This window comes from Aquarana catesbeiana, linkage group LG06 (assembly GCF_042186555.1).
Source record: "Aquarana catesbeiana isolate 2022-GZ linkage group LG06, ASM4218655v1, whole genome shotgun sequence".
NCBI lineage: Eukaryota > Metazoa > Chordata > Amphibia > Anura > Ranidae > Aquarana > Aquarana catesbeiana.
This window is the reverse complement of record NC_133329.1, coordinates 384,751,115-384,774,781: the sequence shown is the minus strand read 5'-3', so window position 1 is coordinate 384,774,781 and position 23,667 is coordinate 384,751,115. Positions and strand designations below refer to the sequence as shown.

The window sequence follows — 23,667 nt, the reverse complement described above, 5'->3', positions numbered from 1 at the left end:
AAAAAAAACAAAAAAAACAAAAAAAACAAAAAAAACAAAAAAAACAAAAAAAAACAAAAAAAACAAAAAAAACAAAAAAAAAAAGGCACCTAGCACCTTAATTTAAGCAGTAGGGGGCAGATGTCATCATGATACAGGAAACCCATTTTGATAGGAGGTGGCTCTTTCGCTTCCAGTATTATCCTCAAGTCTTTCAGGCGTCTCCATACTGTTCAAAAAAGGCTCCCTGTTCACCTGCTCTGCCTCCTACCTTGACCCACAGTAACATTTTGTCATACGTGGCCTATGGCAGACACAGGTAGTTACCTTTTGTATATGCTCTCCATGCCCCGAATATTCCTCAGCACTGATTTTTAACTAGGGTCCTTGCCCGTCTTTCGGACGCCCCATGATTTTCTCATAAAATCGGGGGCGATTTTAACCTTGCCCACTCCACAACTTTGACGGCCATGTGGTGAATCCCCAGGCTCCGCAGACCTGAGCCCTCGGACTCCAAGCTCTTTCGTCAGCTCACCAGAAGACATGCTCTCTTCGATGCCTGGCAGGTTCTCCACCTTGGTGACCAACAATACACGTTTTATTCTGCCCCTCACCATACCCACTCCCATATAGATTATTTCTTTCTTAATAACATGCTCCCCATTATTCGCTTCGCACAAATACTCCCAATCTCCTGGTCCTATCATGCTCCCATCCTACCAACGCTAAACCTGGGTACCCCCCTCTGTAGGCCATATAACTGGCAGCTAAATAATTTTCTTTAATAAGACCTCCCCTCCAGAGTGGAACTAGAATCTACTCTGAAACATTACTTTGTCGAGAATGATACCCCAGATTTTTTTTTTCCACACTCTGGGCAGCCTACAAGGCGGTCACAAAGGCCAGATGTCTCGCCCTTTTTACAACCATGAAGGAGGATGCTAGGGCCACCAAGCTACAAGCTGAAAGGCACCTCAGGGTCCTTGAAGCCCAGCTGCAGTCTTCCATGTCCCCATCACTTCTCAAACTGATCACCCACCTACGAATGACACTTAGGGACCTTGCAATGGGTCCGGTGGAGAAAGCATTGGTCAGTCTTAAACAGTTATACTATGACAAAGGCAACAAGATACACACTACTGGCTATAAAATTAGCTGACCGTACTCATACATCCACCCCGCATTAAAGAATAGGTTAGGCTGCTTACTATCCCACCCTCAGGACATAGCCAACTCCTTTGCAGAATACTACACTGACCTGTATAATAAAACTGATATACCACATAATCCCCCACCACCGGACCTAGTGGACAGAATGTCCCGCTACTTGGGGCAGGCTGGGATACCTCAACTCCAAGCCTCAGATCTGCTTGCGCTCAATGCACCCATTACTGCAGAAGAACTCATGACTAAAAAAAGCCCTGCCCTCTCACAAATCCCCTGGCCCGGACGGCCTGCCATACGAGTACAAATCCTTCCTCCCCCTAACTCCCCCCCCCATGACTAAACTGTTTAACGCCTTCCTTCAACAAACCCCCATCCCAAATGATATGCAGGGCTCCTTCCTCACCCTGATCCCAAAACCAAAGACCCGTCCTTATGTGCAAGCTACAGGCCCATAGCCCTATTGAACGCCAACCTAAAAAAATATTCACTAAACTCCTCTCGATCTGGTTAAATATGGTTCTACCTACCCTGATCCATAAAGACCAAGTGGGCTTTGTCCCCCACCGTCAAGCGGGAGATAACACGAGAAAGGTCATAGACTTAATTGATGTAGCTAACATAGACCATTCAGCGTCCCTGATCCTGAGTCTGGAAGCAGAAAAGGCATTTGCACAGGCTTCAGAGGAGCATTCCTGTGGGCGGTACAACATCTTTACACCAACCCTACGTCATACGTAAAGACCCCTTTTGCTTTCTTGTCCATCCTGCGAATTACATCCGTCAAGATGGTTATCCTTCCTAAGCTTCTGTATCTATTCCACTACCCATCCCTGTCCCCTACAGCCACCTACGCAAACTACAAGCTGACTTACTAAAATGTGTGGAACTATAAAAGACATAGGATACCCTGATCAGTCCTGATGGCATCACGTGCCGACTGGGGCCTGGCGTTTCCCCCAACGTAGTTAAATACTACCAGGCAGCCCAGCTACACGCGAACAGTCTCGTGCTTTCCACAACGTTCCTAAAATAAACGGACGGAAATAACCAAACAGCCAACACCAAAACAGCCTTCTCTGGCATGAGTGTGCGGAGGTGGAAACCGGTCGCCTAATGGAGTCAATGTCTTGAGCGGCTATGGCATAAGCCATCTCGTGAACACGAGCTTAAATCTGAAAGATCACTGCTGACCTCCTTTCTCTGCAACCCTAAAGTGCCTGCTAGCCTTACCCGACAGATGTCATGGCCCTGGGCATCACGGAACCTGTTACATTTTGGACACCTAGTAGATCCTAGATCCCGTAAATTGCTACCATTTTCTGAACTCCAAGATAATACACAACCTACCCCGCCAGGTGTTCTACAGCTACCTGCAGATTCGACACTATGCTCAAACCACAACTCCGAGTCTGCAATTTTCCACACCTTCCCCATTTGAACGCATCATATTAGAGGGCTCCGCACGTAGAGGACTGATCTCAGATATTTATCAGATCCTTAATACATACTGCATACCAGATCAGGGCAAACATGCTTACATGCTCCGCTGGGAAAGAGCTGGGAGAGGAAATCCCTGTGGAGATCTGGCGGGCGATCTGGAGTCAGGCTGCCAAGAGTTCTTTATGTACTCCCTATAAGGAAAATGCTTACAAGATTCCCCACTTTTGGTACCCGACTCCGGACGTGCTCCATGTTATCTACCCCTCCAGCTCTGACCGCTGTTGGTGCTGCCAGCGGTACAGGGGAACTCTTTTCCACATCTACTGGATCTGCCCTTTAATAGCTCCATTCCAGCATTCGACACAAATGATTCGCCTCGGTGCCGATACCCACGACACTAAAATTCTTCCTGTTAGGCCTCTCCCAACTGAAATTAGCCAAACCCTATAAGAAAAACTACTCAGACACATTCTCTTGGCTGCACGATGCCTAGTTGACCTTAACTGGAAGAAATGCTGACCACCTTCCTCGGAAGCCTTATATTCTAGGGTTACAGGATGTTGAGCGTATTGAGAAGATGACTGCTAGGATATGGGACAGGCTAGACAGCAACAATAAGGTCTTGGAGCGGTGGCAACTCCGGGAGGACCTACCATGAGCCGGTGACAGAGCCAATGCGGTAACTCTGCTTCCTTCCCCTCTCGTCTCCTACTTTCTCTATTCTCTCCCCCCCCCCCCCGGATATTCTCCATGTAATGTTTTGTATGATACCAGTCTTCAGGTACTGCTCACTATTGTTCTAAAGCATTGCCACCATTGCAGTTGAAATATATAATGCAAAACTTTAAAGGTTCCTCCCTTCTCAATGCTATTGCCTTCTCACTTGTATCCGTGTACTGTTTCTTTTGAGACCACTAATAAAATTGTTATATGGAAAAAAAAAAAATTGGCAGCAGAGCAATCAAGATTTCTTATGAAGCAGAACAAAGTGATAAAACTTTACAATGCACATACTAAGACTTCACTGATGCATGCTAATAGCTGTGACAACTTCAAAAGGTCAGGTGCTAGCGCAGATCATAAAAAGTACCCATCTGTGACATGTTCTCTATAAAATTGCCCATTGCCAATGTAACAAGCCAGTAACTTCCACATTTTCATGGGAGTCTTGCCAGGTGGGACAGTGCAGCAGTGCTCAATGTAAAGCCCATTTCATTTACTCTCTACTCAAAGTGATTGCAAAGGTTGTTTTTTTTTTTTGTTTTTATTTTTAAATGGCATATACTTTCCTGCCCTGTGCGAGGGTCAGCCACGCCCCCATGTCACTGGATTTGATTGACAGCAGCGGAAGCCAATGGCTCCTGCTGCTATCTATTCCAATGAGGACCGAAGACAGCAGCTGGAGCTGCTGGGCTCATGCTCGTCACTGGAAATATCAGGTTCAGGAAAGTAAAAGGGGGGCTGCTTCACCACAAAAGGTTTTTCACCTTAATGCATTAAGGTGAAAAACATTGACTTTACAACAACTTACAAGTGGAGCTAAAGTTAAACAAAAAAAAAAAAAAAACTGAACTGGGCAAAGCCAAGCTCTTTATTGCAGAGGAGACATGCAATAAACCTACCTTCTCCTTCTTTGGAATTTACACTGGACTGAGCATGCAGTGGGTGGGGGTGTGCATGCCTGGGAGTGACATCCTGCAACGACTAATTGAAATGGCCAAAGACTGGCACCGGGTGAGGGACCGCGTGGGTGCCAGACTGTTGAAGCGGATAAACATTTCAGACTTTAGTTACACTTTATATTTTAACAAAAAGCTTTTAGTAGCTTTTCAATCAAATTTACTTTCCGCTATTTAGTAGACCACAAACGATTTACAACCCCCCATGTTTGTATATGGGAGAAAATCAGACTACTCTTAGCTCCCTGGTTTTTGAGAACCTACAGCCAATCTCCAATTCACCAGAAGGCAGCGATGTGGGTGAATTCTATCCTATGTCACAACTGCCCCCCTTCCCATCTCAATACCAGCAGTTCATTTACTTTAACCACTTTAATAGCGGGCACTTTTACCCACTTTCTGCCCAGGCCAACTTTCGGCATTGAACAATTGCGCGGTTAAGCAACAGTAAAATTTAAAAAAAAAAAAATAATTCACACAAATAGAGCTTTTTGGTGTCATTTAATCACCACTGGGTTTTTTTTTTGCAAAACAAACAAAAATAGCAAAAATGTTCAATTTTTTTTTTCATAGTTCTAAAAACTTGACAGGTAATATTTCTCCTTCACTGATGTGCGCTGATGAGGCTGCACTGATAATCAGGACACTGATAACGTTGCCAGCGTGAGGAAAGGAAAGGAATGCCGCTAACTGGCTTGTGTTTACATCGTGATCAGCTGTGACTGGACACAGCTGATCACGTGGTAAAGGGCCGCTGTGATTGGCCCTTTATCCCGATCAGCTGTGTCCCAAGGCCATCACAGAGCGCACCACAGTGGGAGGACATCAGGGACTGGCCGACCACACTGTAGCTGTCATTCGGCTATAGCACGGTCGGGAAGTGGCTAAACAGGATCTATGGCAGAAAAGCTAAGGGCAAGATTTTACACATCTTCCTTTCGCAGAGTAGAAAGAATAGGGTTTAGAAAGAAGGTGGGAGCAGGTTTAAAGTGGTTATAAAGGCTGAAGAAGTTTTAACTTCGTACATTCTATACATGAAGGTAAAAAACCTGTGTGCAGCATCCCCTCCCCATATGTACCCGAGCCTGATCCAGCAATATGCACGAGAGCAGCGGCTCTCCCGGGTCTCTTCCGACTTATTAGCTGAGACACAGCAGTTGGAGCCTCCCGCTGCTGTCAATCATAGCCAGTGAGGAGGGAGCTGGCCTGAGCAGCACTGTGTGTGCCTTATGGACACAGAGGTGGGCTCGGGAGCGAGCACACACGAGAGCCCCCATAGCAAGCAGCTTGCTATGGGGGCACTAGGCAAGGGGGAGGTGCAAGTAGCACAGTCAGGGGACCCGAGAAGAGGAGGATCGGGGCTGCTCTGTGCAAAACCATTACACAGAGCATGCAAGTATGACCAGTTTATTAAAAAAAATAAAAATCCACCAGCCTTTGATAACACTTTAAGGTTAGTCAGGAAAAGGCTGGACTTCCACTTTAATAACTGCCAACAAGTCCGCTTTAAAAAGAAAACAAACATACCTGCAACGTTTATTTTATCCCCAGTGCCAACACTGGGAATGGCAGTCGTTGTACCATTGGTGGAGTTTAATCCCGTGCCATTTAAAACCAGAGTGTCAACCTTTGATTCCAATTTGCCAATCCTTTGCAAAATATTATCCAGAAGAACCGCCAGCGTCTTCTTTAAATCTTAAAAAACAAAAAAAAGGAGGTGCATTATTTTTAAAATCATGCATTACATTTGCATTTTGGATTAAAGCTAAAATGAAACTAAATTTTTTTGGATTGAGTGGAGATGGATTAAAACCGCTGTCAGTTTGTATTGCTGTGTGCCCCCGTTAGGGAGAAAACCCCAAAGTAAAGAAAACCCCAAAATTTGGGTTATCCCCAGAAAAGTAATTGAGGGGAAATCTTCCAATGGGGACACTAGTTCTGGGGACTTGAAGGTCCCAAAGGAATTCCCATTATTTGCAGGGATTTCCTCTCACTTCCTGTTTGGCTATGGAGCAGGAAGTGAATGGAAATCTTTGCAATGGGACACCCATGGCAAAAAAAAAAAAAAAAATGTATATATCTGACAGGGGTTATAACCATCATCACTTGTGCTATTCAAAATGAAATAAAAAATGTTTGCCTATAGTTTTACTTTAAATTTATAAAATGGCAACTATTATAATTCTATTTCTCTTGGCACACAGGACATAATTCACAGAGAATGATTAGAAGACAGAAAACAAAAAAAGTTACATTCCCATGTGAGAACATGTATTATGACCTCCTTTTTGCGATAAGAAAAACACATGTAAAAGTCAAGTCTGTGCATGCCTGCAATTAAATCATTAACAACCCTGTATATTATAGTGCCTTGGATAATACGCCTTCTGCATAGTCCTCAGGGGGAGGTTTGATCCTAGCTTAAAGGGAATATCAGTGGATGTCAAACAGTTTTTCAGGACAAAAAGTACAGAGAAGAGGGCGCTTCATACAGGGGCGGTGTGGTGGGTAAAGCGCAGTCTACCCATGGGTTTTGTGCTGGTTACCTGGGCTTTGTCATAGACTTCTATTGCATCGGGCGGTGATGGTGAGTTTTCTGAAAGCGCACCAAAAGCCCTGCATGTTCTCAAAGCCTAAAAACTGATTTTTGCCTCACCAACCTAACAGTCTTTACGGTAAGTCCAGCATACAGTGCCAGGATCTGATTTTCAGGAGTGCAAAAGTGTATACAAGTCCTATGACAGACTGCCCATGCAAGTAAGATATCACAACTACGCTATAAAAAAAAAAAAAACAAAAAAAACAAAAAAAACAAAAAAAACAAAAAAAACAAAAAAAACAAAAAAAACAAAAAAAACAAAAAAAACAAAAAAAACAAAAAAAACAAAAAAAACAAAAAAAACAAAAAAAACAAAAAAAACAAACAAAACAAACAAAACAAACAAAAAAAACAAAAAAAAACAAACAAAACAAACAAAAAAAACAAACAAAACAAACAAAACAAACAAAAAAAACAAAAAAAAACAAAAAAAACACTCAAAATTATATGCCCTCTAGTCCAGGGTTCCACAAATCCCAGGCGCTAGGTCGCCATGGTGACTAGAAATTGGGTCCTGGCTTTTGTCAGCCCATTCACTTACAGTGAAACCTCGGACTACGAGCATAATCCGTTCCAGGAGTATGCTCGTAATCCAAAGTACTCGCATATCAAAGCGAGTTTTCCCATTGAAGTCGATGGAAACGAAAATAATTTGTTCCACATTGACTTCAATGGGATGCAATACCGCACGCGGCCAGAGGCGGGGGGGGGGGGGGGGGGGGGCAGCGGAGAGCCGCGGAAACAACCGAAAAGGCCCGAGGACACTTCGGCTGACCTCGGCAAACCTCAGAAAGACTCCCTACCCGAGATTTGCCGAGGTCAGCTGTGCTGTACTCGGGCCTTTCCGTGCATTTCCGAACGTGACGTTGGGCTCTGCTTGGCTCCGGCGCCCCCCCACCTCAGGCCAAAAGCGGTACTGCACACCGCTTTGGCCTGAATCGTGCTCGTTTGATCATGCTCGTTTGAGACAACACACGCAAACCAAGTTACGATTTTTGAAAATACAGTGCTCGTATTGCGACACGCTCGTTAACCACGTTACTCGTAATCCGAGGTTCAACTTCCACTGTATTTAGGATTTATATTGCGTCAACAGTTTGCACAGCACTTAACGTGAGGACAGACAGTACAGTCATACAATTCAATACATGAGGAATCAGAGGGCCCTGCTCGTTAGCGTTTACAATCTAGAAGGGAGGGTCAAGTGAAACAAAATTGGTAATAACTGTGGGGGATGAACTGATAAAGAAAATTAAAATGTAGTTGTTAGGTGTGGGTAGGATAGGCTTCTCTGGAGGAGGGTTTTCAGGGATCGTCTAAAAGCCAATAGGGTAGAATAGAAATCAGACAGATTGGGGTAAGGAGTTCCATAGGATTGGAGAGGCTTTGGAAAAGTCCCAGGAGGTGAGCAAAGGAGGAGGCGACGAGGGAGCTAGAGAGGAGGTCTTCAGAGGAAGAGAACGATTAGGTTGGTATTTTGAGACTAGGCTAGTGATAAAGCTGGGGGCTAAATTGTGGATGGCTTTGTAAGTTGTTAGTATTTTGAATTTAATTTGTTGGGTGAGCCGGAGCCAGTGGAGGGACTGGCAGAGAGAAGTAGCAGAGACAGAGCGATTGATAAGGTGGATGAGTCGGGCAGCAGCATTCATGATGGATTGAAGAGGTGATAGACTATGTAGAGGTAAGCCAATGAGAAGGGAGTTGCAGTATTCGAAGCGAGGGTTGACCAGGGTGTGGAGAGCTTTGTTGTGTCATTGGTTAGAAAGGGGCATATTTTGGAGATTTTGCAGGGGTTGAGGTGATGGCACTGACCGAAAGTGATAAAAGACACTCCTTGGTCCCCACTGTCACATGACTACGCTAACCAATGGCCAAGAGCCCTTGGTTCAAGAGCAAAGATTATGCTTCTACACAGCTTCCAGGGCTGTGTACGGATGGTTAAGGTGTACGGAGATCTACACCGGTGAACATGGGCTGTGCGGCGGCGGATGTTACACAAGACAGATAAGTGCACAGGGGCTGGCAGCAGTGAGGAGGCTTTTAGGAGGGTCTTATTGATACCTTTAGCGTTCCTTACAACTCTACTTCCTCCTCTCCCCTTCCTTTCTCTGTTGGGGTCCCCCAAGGTTCTGTTCTTGGGCCTCTCCTGTTACACAAGACAGATAAAGTGCACAGCAGCAATAAGGAGGTTGTTAGGAAGGTTTTTTTTCTGGTGTGAAGGTGGAGATACCCTTTAAAAATCTAAACAAAAAAAAAAAAAAAAATGTAGCTCTGCTGCTTACCCTCAGCAGAGAGTTTTTTTTCTTTCTTCATCACATACCGGCACTCCGGGGGGAGAATTTGAAGGGAGGGGAAGGATTTGTGAAGAGGCGAGACCTGTGGGGGGGTGAATATTGCTAGAGGGCTATTGCCATAAGGACGAGTTTCCCCCCAGAACAGGTTTTTTTTTTTTTTTTTCAATTTTTCCAGCCAGACTATATAACCCTGACGGCATTGCATCAGGGCTATTGGCTGATGCTCTACTGTAAGTTAGGGGGTACAAATTACTTTGCTTGCCCCAGGTGCTGACAACCTACACAAAAAAAAAATGGCTCCAAACTTTTAGTTGGCTCCTAGATTCAAAGCAAATTTGCAAACCCTGCTCTATACCAATCTTGTGGCTGGGTAAAGTACCAGCTACAGTTTATTAGCAAGCAGAGAATGTAGAAGTCTGATATGGGATGCCAGTCTGTGGTTTTGCGACAAACACCAACTACAGAAATGGACATATGACAGCGCCAGCTCAATGTGTTATGCCCAGAAAGGAGAATTTATTCCACAGAACATTTTTCCCACGATTCTTTGGCATATTTGTAGCTGACCTAATGGCTCTGTCCAGACAGGGATAGAAAAATTCCTTCTTTAGATATTTTTAATATTTCAGCTTTATAACCTTGATGTCTTTTCAGATTAAGAGTCTTTATGCTCTTGGGAGCGGACAAGAGATTACTCGGATTATTTCCTAAGTGGTCACATGAACAGATGTAGAAGCTAATTTAGGACGCCGCCGGGTCCTTGTTTGATCATCTTTACTTCTACAACTCCAACAGATTAGGTGGAGCTGAACAAGGAAACCATAAAAAAAAAAAAAAGCTTAGGATGTATTGAAAAGCAGGAGATGGTTTTAAAGCTGGCTGGAATCCCAACTTGCATTAAAACCCCCACATCTATTTCTTACAATAGGAAGCTTATCAGACCTTGCCCCAGAACTCTCCCATATAATGAGGTTGATCTAGGCCCTATTCACACTTGTGAATGAAGCCATCGATTACATGCTGGAGGACTCAGCTGGGGTTCCTTGTGATGAGCTGAAGGAAGAAGCTCTATTAGGCCCGGTTCAGACTAGTACGATGCCAGACATCGCATGTGATTTGCACCGCTATTGCTGTTCAGATCACATGCGATGTCTGTACCATGCGGTTTCAGCCAATCGCATCACATTCGCACCACAATGGTACAGGACCCTTTTTTGGTCCGCACTGGAATCAGATCACATGGGTGTTCACACTTATGCGATCCGATTCCTGCACCATTTCACAGTTCGCACTGCGATCTGCTGACCAATCTGGGGGTGTTGTTAACTTTACATTGACACCCGCAGCAGTTCACAGATCTCAGTGTGAACCACGGTGCGATTCAGGCTGCAATGCGGGAACCCACACTGGATTCGCAGGGTTCTCGCATCGCACTAGTGTGAACTGGCCCTTAAAAGCAACGGGAGGCTGATAACTCCGGCAGCTAATCATGGCCACTCGCATGCAATTGCTCAAGCACTGGATTACCTGCGAATGATCGGCCCCGGATGCAGACTCAATGAGCAGATTAGTCAGTTTGCGTCCAGGGCAATCACTCACCGGTGATCGCTTCATTAGCGACTATATGGGAGCACCCACAGATAGCTGCGGGAGCGGTCAGCCTCCCACTTCTTTTAATGGGGCTTTAGCCCGCAGCTAATCATTGGGAACTCCCACACATAATAGCCAAAACGGCCCCAATGTGAATGAGGCTTTATGTTGAAAGTAAACAGCTGGATCTTTTTTAAATATTCATTCACATAAGGGAGGCTTCTCACATAACTGATTTTCTTGGGAAAATCAGCCTCTGTACCCACTCCTGACAAAAAAAAAAAATTAGTGACAGCACAAGACAGAGCTGAGAAGATACAAGAGTACAAAATACATCATGGGAGCAGTTCAGATGCTTGATGTCATGCTGAGTAAAAGCATAAGCTGCACATAAAAAAAAAAAAAAAAAAAAAAAAGCACACATTAAAAGTAAATTTTAGGGGGCACAAAAACACAAAATTACCCAATTTTTTTTGGCAAAATACAAAAGCCAAGGTTGCCCAAGTAAACAGATACCAAACATGTCCAACTTTAACCACTATAGCCCCAGAAGGATTTGACCCCCTTGCTGACCAGGTCATTTTTTTTTTTTTTTTTTTTTTTTTTTTTTTTAGATACAGCACTGCGTCGCTTTAACTGACAATTGCGCGGCCGTGTGATGCTGTACCCCAAAAAAATGTATGTCCTTTTTCCCCCCACAAATGGTGCTCTCTTTTGGTGGTATTTGATCATCTCTGCGGTTTTTATTTTTTGCGCTATAAACAAAAAAAGCGACAATTTAAAAAAAAATAAAAATAAAAAAAAAAAAAAAAACCACACACACACGTTTGTGCTTTTTGCAATAAATATCTAAAAAAAAGAAAACAAACGAAACAAATCAGTTTAGGCCAATATGTATTCTACATTTTTTTTTTTACCAAAAACAAAAAAAAAATTAATAAGCGTATATTGATTGGTTTGCGCAAAAGTTATAGCATCTACAAAAAAGGGGGATAGTTATGGCATTTTCATTTATTTTTTTTTACCTAGTAATGGTGGTGATCTGCGATTTTTATCGGGACAGCAACATTGCGACGGACACTTTTGACACTTTTTTGGGACCAGTGACATTTATACAGCGATCAGAGCTAAAACTAGCCACTGATTACAGTATAAATGCCACTGGCAGGGAAAGGGTTAACACTAGGGATTAAATGTGTCCCCTCACTGTGTGTTCTAACTCTGGGGGAGGGGGTGGGGGGTGGGAGTGACTAGAGGAGACCGATCAGTGTTCCTACTTAGTAGGAACACACGATCGGTCTCCTCTCCCCTGACAGAACCGGGATTTGTATTTTTACACACAGATTGTCCATCGTTCCATCTTCCTGATTAATACGGTGGTCACTATGGCCTCCCTTTCCTGTTGGCCTGGCCTATGACCAACATTGTCGTTGACAATATCACTGACTCCTGACTTACATCCTAGGCCAGTCTACATGACATCTAGGAGTCTGCATTGTCCCTTACTGTTTATTTTATTTTTATTATTGATTACATGTATAAAATAAAAATGATCAGTGAAATATCCTTCAATTCTATTTTTGGATTGTTATGAGTGGTGGACAACCCTGATCACTCTAAATCTGTTTGTATAGCTTATGCATAAGCTTGAAAATAAAGATTACATAAAAGCCCCTTATAAGTCATCAGTTTAGTGTTACGGAGGAGGTCTGGTGCTAAAACTATTGCTCTCATTCCAGCATGCATGGCGATAACGTAACATACCTTTTGCCGCCTATGTTTCAGATGTAGGCGCCCCGCCATTTACGTATGTATATGTGCTTATGGGGGGGGGGGGGGGGATTTTATGTACTTGGGTAATTTTTTTACAATTAAATTAACAATTTACTTAACTTTTCCGCACAAAAAGTCACACATCACTTCCGGTCAACAACTAGAATGGGAGGAGAGCAGACGTGGGTCTGCTCTGCTCCCTCCCCTCCACCCAGTGACACCCGCTATGCCGTTCCGAAGCCGTAGATGGGCAAGCAGAGCCCGGGATACATAGCAGTGGGCGCATTCGGACAGCAGCCCAGGTGCCAGGTTGAAACGTCTGGTTGCCATGTGTGCAAATGCGCAATGACTCCAGGCGTGTATCACTTGAGCAATGGCCAGAATTATTATTCTAGCCAATAAAATTAAACGCCCAAGCGCTGGACGCACCTAAATGCTTTTACAAAAATGCAGCTTAAGGAGTGTTTGACACGGCTTTTCTCCTGCTAGGAGAAAGGTGTTCAGGAGAGCTGAGCAAACACCCAGTGTGCATGAGGCCTAATGCTGCAATAGTCTGACAAGTACTTGGTCATGTAACATCTCACCCAAAACCATTTAAAAACAAAAAAAAAAAACAAAAAACAAAAAAAACAAACCCCTTTGAGACCAACAGGGCTTTTATCTGGTGGTATTGGCTACTTTTTCTTCATTTTTAATACATAAAAAGGAAAAGGATCAAATTTGTTCACTTAAATTTACCTTTCATTTCTTTACTTAAAAATCCCACAATCACAGGTGGAATTTCAAGACCCCACACCTCTAATCTGCCAATCCTCCTTTCTGCTGTGCTTACAAATACTGCACTAATTCCCAATGGAGGAAGAGGAGCGACTTTTGTTGGGAACAGGCTGAACGTTTGTAAACACTACTAGTGATGGCTGCGATTGAGTAACTGATTACAAAAGGTACAGAGCCACTCTGAAGGCCTCTGTACAACTCATAGATCATAGCCGTTCACAGGCACACTGGTCGTGTGAGTGCAAGTACTGCTAATAGATGACACTTCAGAAATACATGTTCACCGAGTTTTTTTATATATATATATATATATATATATATATATATATAAATATATATATATATATATATATATATATATATATATATATATATATAACACAAGAGCATTGAGGTGGTTTTCAATATTCCCAGCTGCACAATTTACCGCAAGAAAGCAATGAGGAAGTGACTTAATTTATCTTGCTAAGAATTACGTACAGTTCATTTGCTTCAACAACCTCAATAAAAACCTTCAATACAGCAATATAAATGTATTTTTGACTCACTACCTTGCTAATAACCTCGTCAAGTGACTAATCACAAATTTACATCAATCATTCTAAAAATATCAAGCATGGTGTGTAGTCCATCTCAAGGGTGAGCAGGAAAGGTTGGCCATGTTCACATACACAAGGGAGGTATGGAGAATGAAACAGCCAACCTACAACAGGTAGTCAGACTGGCAGAAAAATTCAGAGATGAAACAAAAAAGGGCTTCCTGCAGTACAATCGCCCTAATGGCGGGGTACCATTCCAGCGATATCAGTACTACTTCCTGAATGAGACATCACCAGCTTCCCCCTATGTGCATCGTAATTAATCACATGACTTCAGGATGAGAGCTGGGAACTGATTAACCCTTTAAAGCAGGGGTGTCAAACACAATTTTATCGCAAGCCGCATTAGCATTATGGTTGCCCTTAAAAGGCAGATTGTCAGGCTGAAGTCATGTGAATAAGGACAACACGCGTAGGCCGGAGCCAAGGGATGTCATTCAGAAAGTTGTACTGACAGCGCCAGAGTGGAGAGAATTGTTTGGAAAGCTTGTTTCTCTGCAGTGCACCAACGAATGTAAGGATGTATTTAAAATAAATACTTTAATGGAGGATTGCTGTGTCATTGTCGAGGAAGAGGTCCTTCCCTTCTTAAAGTGGCACTTATCTGGACAGATGTATGAAAGATCTTAAGTGGGAGGAGGAGAGTTGGGAACAGATTAACCCTTTAAAGCAGGGGTGTCACACAATTTCTTTGTGAGCCGCATCAGCATTGTTGTTGCCCTTAAAAGGCAGATTGTATCTGTAAGACTTTATAAATTTATATGCAGTGCTTTTTTCACAGAAAATAGGTGCAGAAACTAAACCACACTCCCTCCCTGCTGAAACGTGTCAAACGGTGGGTGTGGCCAAATTGCACAGTGGGAGTAATTATGGGGCAGTAAATATTGGAAGCGCGTTGTGTGGAGTTCAGGGATGTGCCATATGCAGTTTGCAGTTTCAGGTGTGTGCCCCCCCCCCAAAGCTCTAGTACCTCCAGACAATGTAGGCGGCTCGGCCTCTCACTTACTGGTAGATTAGTCAGCATCTTTGCACCCGGGCACAGATGGGGGAAATCACACCAGGGCACAGATGGCATCTGTATTTATAAGCAATAGTGGTGAGCGTGGAGCAGAGGGCAAGAGCCGCCACTGATTTTTTTTCCATGGTGTCACTTCTCACGGCCTAGCGTTTCCTTCCAGAGTTCCCAGCAGATAGAATCATACCATCCTAGCAGGACCTGCTCTGACACTGGTCTCCTGTGCTGTATCCACATCTGACAGCCTCCTTCTGAATTCCTCTTCCTTGGCGGCTGGTATCTGTACCTCTCCTTTTTTGCTATCCAGACCCTGGATCCAGGTGGAGGTTTGGATGTCCCAGACTGCAGGAAGCATCCCAACTGCTCCCCACCAATTTAACGGAATCGCTTCCCACACTACGCTTGAGTGCTTCTGTCATATACCGCATATTACAACCAAGAACTAGGCAGGACTCATTTGGCTGCAAATCTGGAACTATTTGAACACATGTACAGAGAGAGATACATTCAGAGGACCATCCCCCTTCTTTGCATAATGACACAGGGTGGGGTAAAGTACATTAAGTAACAAGAGACACAGGTATTCAAACATTTTAATAGTAGATTGTCTGTGGGAGGGGCTGCTGGAGAACCCCCTCCCCCCCCAGCTAATCCACATATACATCCCACAATAGGTTGCTCCCAAGGCAGACAAACAATAGAACAATGGGATACAGCCACACCTCAAACAATTTAGCAATCTGAAAGGTGAAATTATCTTTAATATTTCTGAACAATATCCCTCCAGAAATACATGATGTCCCAAGTGAAAGAACCCCTTTATTCCTTCAGCACAAACCACACATACAGAATTCAGGATAACAGGGGTAAAAGCCATGGACTGCATCCATTAACACAGACTATAGGACTCAGCCCCGCCCCACTGGATTTGATTGACAGCAGCAGGAGCAATGGCTCCTGCTGCTATCAATCTATCCAATGAGGACCAGAGACAGTGGCTGAAGCTGCAGGGCTCGTTCTCATCGCTGGAAAGATTGGGTTCAGACAAGAAAAAGGGGTGCTCTGGGGGGGGGAGCTGCACCACACAAGATTTTTCACCTTCATGCATAGAGGTGAAAAACCAAGACTTTACAACTCCTTTAATGCACAAAAACACAATAAAATACCCAATTTCTTGGAAAAATATAAAAGATCTTATGCCACGTAACTAGGTACAAAACACGGCACACTTTCAAACTGCTTATACCCCTGGAATGGCGCCAAACTAAAGTACCTAAATCTCATAGGTGGCACTTTACAAGCCTTTACAGGTTACCAGTTTAGAGTTGCACAGGAGGTCTGGAGCTGGAATTATTACTCTGACGTTTTTGCCGTGATACCTCATGTGTGGTGCGACTGACATTTACAGACAGATTTTGATCACTTTTATTGCTGTCCCAAGGAATAACTACATTTCCTGCAATAGCATGGGCCAAGATGGCTCCTCTTTATGGAGATTTAGACCCCAGATCTTTTCTCTGGCCTCCAATGCAGCATTATGGGTTCTGGGATCTTGTTAAAAGGCATGACTTGGGGTTCTCATTGCACAGAGAGGACATCCCAGTGAAGGTGGAGTGCTGTTAACAGGACAGAGTTTTCAGTTTACTTTAACCTTGGACTATCCTTTATTTCACCTGGATCAATATAAGACGAGTTATAGGCAGTGATTTAGTGTAATTTAAATTGTAAGGACTGCAACAAACCGCGTTTGGATAATGTGCACTCGATGTCAGAACGCTGCACCAAACACATTTTCTGTCACTATAAATTAAACAGAACGAGATGAAAAACAATTTTACACGTCAAACCAAGCTGAGCGATTGTAAAACCCTGACATGCTACCTTCGGCCTCAATTTACTCAAGGACAGGAAAAATGTTAATTTTTTTTAAAAAGGCACAATTAGGGCTACACTGTGCTGTAGATGTTATTTAGTGGAGGATCTGAAACATGAGAATTTATAGCAAAAATATAAAAATAGAAATCCGTACACCGTGTCCTGAACACGAGGCGACAGGAAGCACAGAATGTGTGATTGCTTATCCGTATCACACAGGATCACTGATGTGATAAAACCACCAGCTTGTTAACATAGTAAATTGGGTAGCTCCTGCCCTCCATCCAGATCCTCAGCACCTCCCACTCCCTGTCCTGCTGCAAGGATAACTGCGGCAAGAGATTAAGACCCCTTTCACACTGGAGGCATTTTTCAGGCGCTCTAGCACTAGAAAAGCGCTAGAAAAGCGCTAGAAAAGCACCCGAAAAATGCCTCATCTGCAGTACCCGTGTGAGCAAGCAGCGTCTTTGGGGTGGTGGTGGAGCGGTGTATACACCACTCCTGCCCATTGAAATGAATGAGTAGTGCTGCCGAAGTGCCTGCAAAGCGCTTCGGCAGAGGCACTACACGGGCGCTATATACCCTTTCCTCGGCTGCTAGCGGGGGGGTTGAAAGCACCCCGCTAGCGGCCGAAAAGCACAGATAAAACGAAGCTAAAGCGCCACTAAAACTAGCGGCTGCAATGTGAAAGGGGTCTAAGGAGAGGACACCTCAGGCTGATAACTGCCTCTCCCCTGCCAAAAGGTAGGACTGTGCAGGGGAGGCTTGCATTGAAAGAACCACTCTGATGTGAGGGGCACTCCAATGTAAAGGGGGAGGTGTGATGTGAAGGGGAACCGAGGACACTGTGGGACTGCTTTAAAAGGGGGGACTTTGGTGTAAATAGGGACTATTGACACTGATGTAAGGGGGGGAGCAGAAATGTGATAAGGGGTTGTGATGTGAAGAGGGAACTGTGGTGTAAGACCCTGATGTACCGGTGGGAGGGTGATGGGCTCTGACCTCTGCCTGAATGACTGGACCTCCATAAAGCCTGCTGTTGGCTGATGTCAGAACCGGTCCAGGTTTGGGAAAGATCGACAGTAAAAATGTCTGGGACCACCCAGATGCCTGGACCAGCAACTGGCTCAGCCTCTCAGAGCCAATGAGAGCCTGAGCCAGCTTCTCCCGCCCCCTTTCCACAGCCCGGTGCTCTAGTGAGCGTCAGAGGAGCAGAACTGACAGCCCACAGCTCTCTGCGTCCTGAAGACCTGAGAGCTGAGCAATCAGATGTTTGATCCCTCAGTTCTCGGTCTGGAGCTGGTGGAGGACAGATGCAGCATCCACCTAGGCGAGTATATATTTTTTTTTTTTTCAGGAATCCTATACTTTTAAATGCACTCTCTGCATTAAGTTAAAAAACTTTATATGCAGCTCCTCCTGCAGCCCCTCCTAAATACTCACCTAAGCCAGATCTTGATCCAGCGCTGTGAACGTGTCTGCAGCAGCTCCTCTCCCGGCTCTCAGAGGCTTGGCTAAGAGCAGCGGGAGCCATTAGGTCCTGCTGCCATCAGTTACAACCCGTAAGCAGAGAGCGGGGCCGAGCTGGGCACAAAGGCACATGGAGCAGGTCTCCGTTTTCACACTTTGCGCAGATAGCTGAATGGTATGATGTCATGTAGATGGCCAATCAAAGCAAGAAAAATAAAAAAAAATTGAGGTAACAAATAGCTTGGGACCTATTATAAGAGAAAATAGAAGGCAGCTATTGCTGAGATGGAGAGGTGGAGCAGTGACGTCACAATCTCCACCTTGCCCAATCAGAGAACACTTTGTATTCACTGAGAAAATGGAAAGTGTTCGCTGGAAGGCACCCATGCCGAGCGAGCAACCTCCAGTGTTCACTAAACAGCAGCTTGGCACTAGACCTGAAAGCTAGCGGCGATCATTGTAGCAGCAGTGCCTACTATAGTCCTTTCCAGCTTCAACATAAATTGTCCAGGTAAGGAACATTACACATTTACACTGGACCAATGTAATTATGTAAAAATTGACACACCTAAACTTCAGCTTTAAATGCATTTTTTTTTTTAAATGCAAGCACCTGAATTTGGCCATCATATCAGCCTCTTGCATTCCCCGTACAGCAGAGTTCAAGTGTAAGAAAAGGAAACTGAGCAACGAGCCAATCAGGAAAAAAAATAAATAAAAACCCAGAAAGGAGGAAAAAAAGAGGGACAGAGATGAACTCGCTGTGCCGCTTTCTCCATTCACTGCTCAGTCACAAGTTGGGGTGTTTCCAGTACAACCCGGGCTCAGGTGAAGCTTATTTTATGCTGGCTGTTAGACTGATATCTAGTGATAGAAAAGCAGTACTGCGGGGACAGGGGAGTGAAGGTGGCTTTTGCAGCAAAGGTTTCTATTATATATCCTAATTGTCTATTTTTAACATTTTATTTTTGACTTGTGTTCGACTTTAAATATTGTCTAAAGAGTCAGGTGTATTCTTCTTGAATTTGTGTGTGCTTTGTGTATTTCTTCCAGATCTGTGTAGTAATCCATTGTGAGAATTTTCTTTCCTGTAATAAAGACCGCTCACTGCTGCCCTCTCTTCCTTGTGCAGGGTGACTGGTCTTGTCTCCACCCCCTCTTGTAGATTTACAGGAAGCCTATAGTGGGTGGGGCTTGCTGGGTCCTTCCCAAAGCTACTTATACACGGTCATTACTGAGTTTGTAAAAAGGTATTTGGTGCAAAGTAAATGAATATCCTTTGTGGCTATAAATCTACATTCACATAAGGGGTATGGGCCAGGGCAAATTACAGTGGCAAGAATCATCTGATTCCTGCTGCGGCTTCTGGGCTCATTCATGATAGTAACAATCGCTGGTGGCCACAGCTCTGCACAGCCAGCAATTACCTGAGGTGCCTGCTACTGGATGTACTGCGTGCATCAAGCAGTGATCATAGTAATTGCTGGCTGTGCAGACAATCACATATACAGTGAATGTAAAAAGTCTACACACCCCTGTAAAAAGGTCAGGTTTCTGTGATGTAAAGAAAACGACAAAGATAAACCATTTCAGAACTTTTTTCACATTTAATGTGATCTATAAACTGTAAAAAAAATTAAAAAAATAAAATAATGTGGTTGCATAAGTGTGCACACCCTCTTATAACTGTGGATGTAGCCGTGTTAGGAATTCACATTCCAACTCATGTTAAATAGGAGTCAGTACACATCTGCCATCATTTAAAGTGCTTCCGATTAACCCCAAATAAAGTTCAGCTGTTCTAGGAGGTCTTTCCTGACATTTTCTTAGCCACATCCTACAGCAAAAGCCATGGTCCACAGAGAGCTTCCAAAGCATCAGAGGGATCTCATTGTTAAAAAGGTATCAGTCAGGAGAAGGGTACAAAAGAATATCCAAGGCATTAGATATACCAGGGATATGCAATTGGCGGACCTCCAGCTGTTGCAAGTCCCATCATGCCTCTGCCTCTGGGTGTCGTGCTTTTGGCTGTCAAAGTCTTGCCAAGCCTCATGGAACTTGTAGTTCTGCAACAGCTGGAGGTATGCTAATTGCATATCCCTGAGATATACCATGGAACACAGTGAAGACAGTCTTCATCAAGTGGAGAAAATATGGCACAACAGTGACATTACCAAGAACTGGATGTCCTTCCAAAATGTATGAATAGGCAAGAAAACTGGTCAGGGAGGCTGCCAAGAGGCCTACAGCAACATTAAAGCAGCTGCAGGATTATCTGGCAAGTACTGGTGTGCTACATGTGATAATCTCCCATATTCTTCATAAGTCTGAGCTATGGGGTAGAGTGACAAGACGGAAGCCTTTTCGAAGAAGAAAAACATCCAAGCCAGGCAAAAATTTGCAAAAACACATCTGAAGTCTCCCAAAAGCATGTGGCATGTTTAAGCAGTGGTTTTAACCTCCGCTAGCGGCAGAAGGTGTTAAAAGCGGCCGTGTTGCTGCGCTTCAGAAGCACTGGCCATTCATTTCAATGGGTAGGGCGTTTTGAGAGTGCTGAATACAGCGCTCCCAAGCCGCCCCAAAGATGCTGCTTGCAGGACTTTTCCTAAAATCCCGCAAGCGCCCCGCCCCTGTGTGAAGAGTCACACTGAAACGAGTGGGAGGCGGTTTTCAGGTGCTTTACAGGCACCATTTCTAACTCTAAAACACCTGAAAACCGCCACAGTGTACTAGGGGTTGAAGTGAAGCCTTGCGGCTTCACATCCCGTTTCCTACTGCGCATTCGCGAGTCGCACGGCTCTGAGTGGTCCCATCTTCTGGAATACACAGTTCCCAGAAGGCGACAGGAGGAAGGAGGGCACAAACGGCGGAAGTGATGTACCTCGCTATGGCGCTGTGGGACAGAAGTCCCGAAGAAACATACTAGAAAGGCATTAAAAAAAAAATATATATATATATATATATATATATATATATATATCCAAAAACGGAGTACAGAGGATTTCAAATGAGTTCAATTTTTGCCTGGAACTCCACTTTAAGTATTTCCTTTCCCTGCATTATTTATAATTGATGTAGCCGGTGTCCCCTAAAGTGTTTGCCTTACGGTTCTGCAATGTCAGATTGTCCTGGACTTCCAGCAGTCCATATTAATCCTCTTCATCCGGTGTGTAATGAAACAGATCATGTCTCACTGGCAATGAGAACGGCTGCTGGGGACAGATGGACTCCCATAACTACAAATAACACAGTAACCAAATGGCAGCTGATCAAAGACGCCGGAAGTTTAGGAGCGATTTCAGATGAGCCATTGCTGGCCGGAGTGATTTCATATGAAATGTACACTCTCCCATAAGAGCTGTATTTTTAACTAACATTTCAGACGGCAGAGAAGTATTTCCTGTGAAATGCTAAACATAATCCGCACCCCACACCTCATCTTCCTCTTACACTACACCAAACCAGCGCCTTGTATTCCTGCCAAGCAATGTCTGCACACAGGTGGCAAACAAGAACAGATTGTAAAACACGACAGGGAAGGGGAAACAAAGAAAAAAAAAAAAAAAACAAACACACACACACACACCTTACAGTTTCAGACATGCATGGCCTGCACTCAGGGATGGTTCACACCAAAACGAGATGCAGGAAGGGAGCATTCCCCGCACAAATGTAAGATAGTTGAATAATTACCTCTGTTCCAATACTCCTGAAGTCCACCAGCATTTTTTCTCTGGCTTCTTTGGGGTGCCCGTCTTCATCTGCCTTGATTGGCCGACGCAGGATGACATCACTCCCGCACATGTTTGGGAATCATTCATCCCAGAACACTGGTACTGTGAGCAACAATAAATGGCACTGTGCATAGAATGCATTAAGGTGAAAAACCATGGAGGGTTTACAATAGGGCTGAAACGATTATGGAAGCTGACAACGATTTTCATTATTGATTAGTTGGTCCACACCTTCCTCCCTGTCCATCCGTTAAAATCCTCGTGTCCTCCTGTGTACAAGGCGGCGCCGCACGTAACCAGGCACGTCCGCGCCTCTCCTCCTCGCTGACGTCAGCTCCCCACCGATTAGCACTGTTTGACTGTCTCCACCATCTAGCGATTGTGGCCTAACATGCCTGTGCCACTTCTTAGGACCACTAAAGACTTGCTCTGTGAAACAAGGATACTACTTTGATCAACAAAGAGGATCTGGATTAAACATTACTCGGTTCAGGAGAGTGATATATATATATATATATATATATATATATATATATATATATATATATATATATATATATATATATATATATATATATATATATATATATATTTTTTTTTTTATACCCCCCTCTTCAGTGCCACATTTGGCACCTTTCAGGGGGGAGCAGATACCTGTCAAATCCAGGTATCTGCTTCCACTTCTGGGCATAGATCGCAATGTCTGGCCCCTCCTCCCTCCCCCCCTTTCGCGCCCCTCCCCCCAGATCACCACTCTGCCCGACCGCCTGTACAGCAGAAATAAGGCAACCTGCAAGAAGCTCTAGGGCGTGCAGGTTAGTGTGGACCTCACCTGCATTCCTAAACCTGGCTCACAAGGGGGGTACCATCTGACTCTAAGTCCTCTGGTCAGAGAGAGAAAAAAAACAAAAAAACCACAAATGTTTCGCTGTGCAAGAAACACAATCAATACTGGAGGAACAAGGGGAAAGGAGGGGCCTTTTAAACAGCTGTGAACCAATTGTGTTTCCTGCAGGGAGGAGCCTCTCATCTCATGTGTTGCCGTGCTGGAAGGTGATATGAGAAATGCTATTTAATATTCAGAGCAAACTCCCCCATCCATGTTTCTGTGCTTTATTTTGCAGAGAAATCACTTTGAAAAACAGCCTCTGGCATTTCTGGCAGTGGCCATTTTGAGTAAGGGCAGATGATTCACGTATTTACTTCCTGAAATCTATATACTATTAGCTCTGGCATAGGTTGAGCTGAGAACCCTCCCCCCACTTCTCCTGAAGACTGCTGGGATGTATGACATTTGCCTAGGCATGGAAACCAGGAAACAAACTGAAGAAATGTAAAAAAAAAAAAAAAAGTTTACTATACCTTCCTCTCTATTTACTAATGCTAGCAGCATCAGGATTAAAAACGGTCCATGTTTAAGAGGAGAGTGAAATTCTGCTTTAAAGTGGTTCTAAGGCTCAGTTCACATTGCCACGTCTTGTCTAGTTAATGAGAGCCGTCTTAATTGGCACTACTGAAGTCGCTCCGACTTTAAAAAAAGAAGGTTCCTGTACAATTTCAAGGTGACTTCTATCCGAATGTGCCCATAGCAAGTTTATGGCATTGCAAAACACGCCAATGCAGGACAAATGGCACACAGAAAAAGGACAATGCTACCTGTTAAGGAATTCTGAACC

General features: G+C 44.1%; 1 protein-coding gene across 2 annotated transcripts in view; it reads right to left on the bottom strand.

Annotated features, from left to right (window-relative positions):
• Positions 1-23,667, bottom strand: part of MGAT5 (alpha-1,6-mannosylglycoprotein 6-beta-N-acetylglucosaminyltransferase) — a 225,950-nt gene that overhangs the window by 148,445 nt on the left and 53,838 nt on the right. For both annotated transcript variants that reach the window (XM_073634279.1, XM_073634278.1), the window contains exon 3: positions 5,793-5,960. In XM_073634279.1, the coding sequence (XP_073490380.1) occupies positions 5,793-5,960 (168 nt within the window). The remainder of the gene's footprint in view (positions 1-5,792; positions 5,961-23,667) is intronic.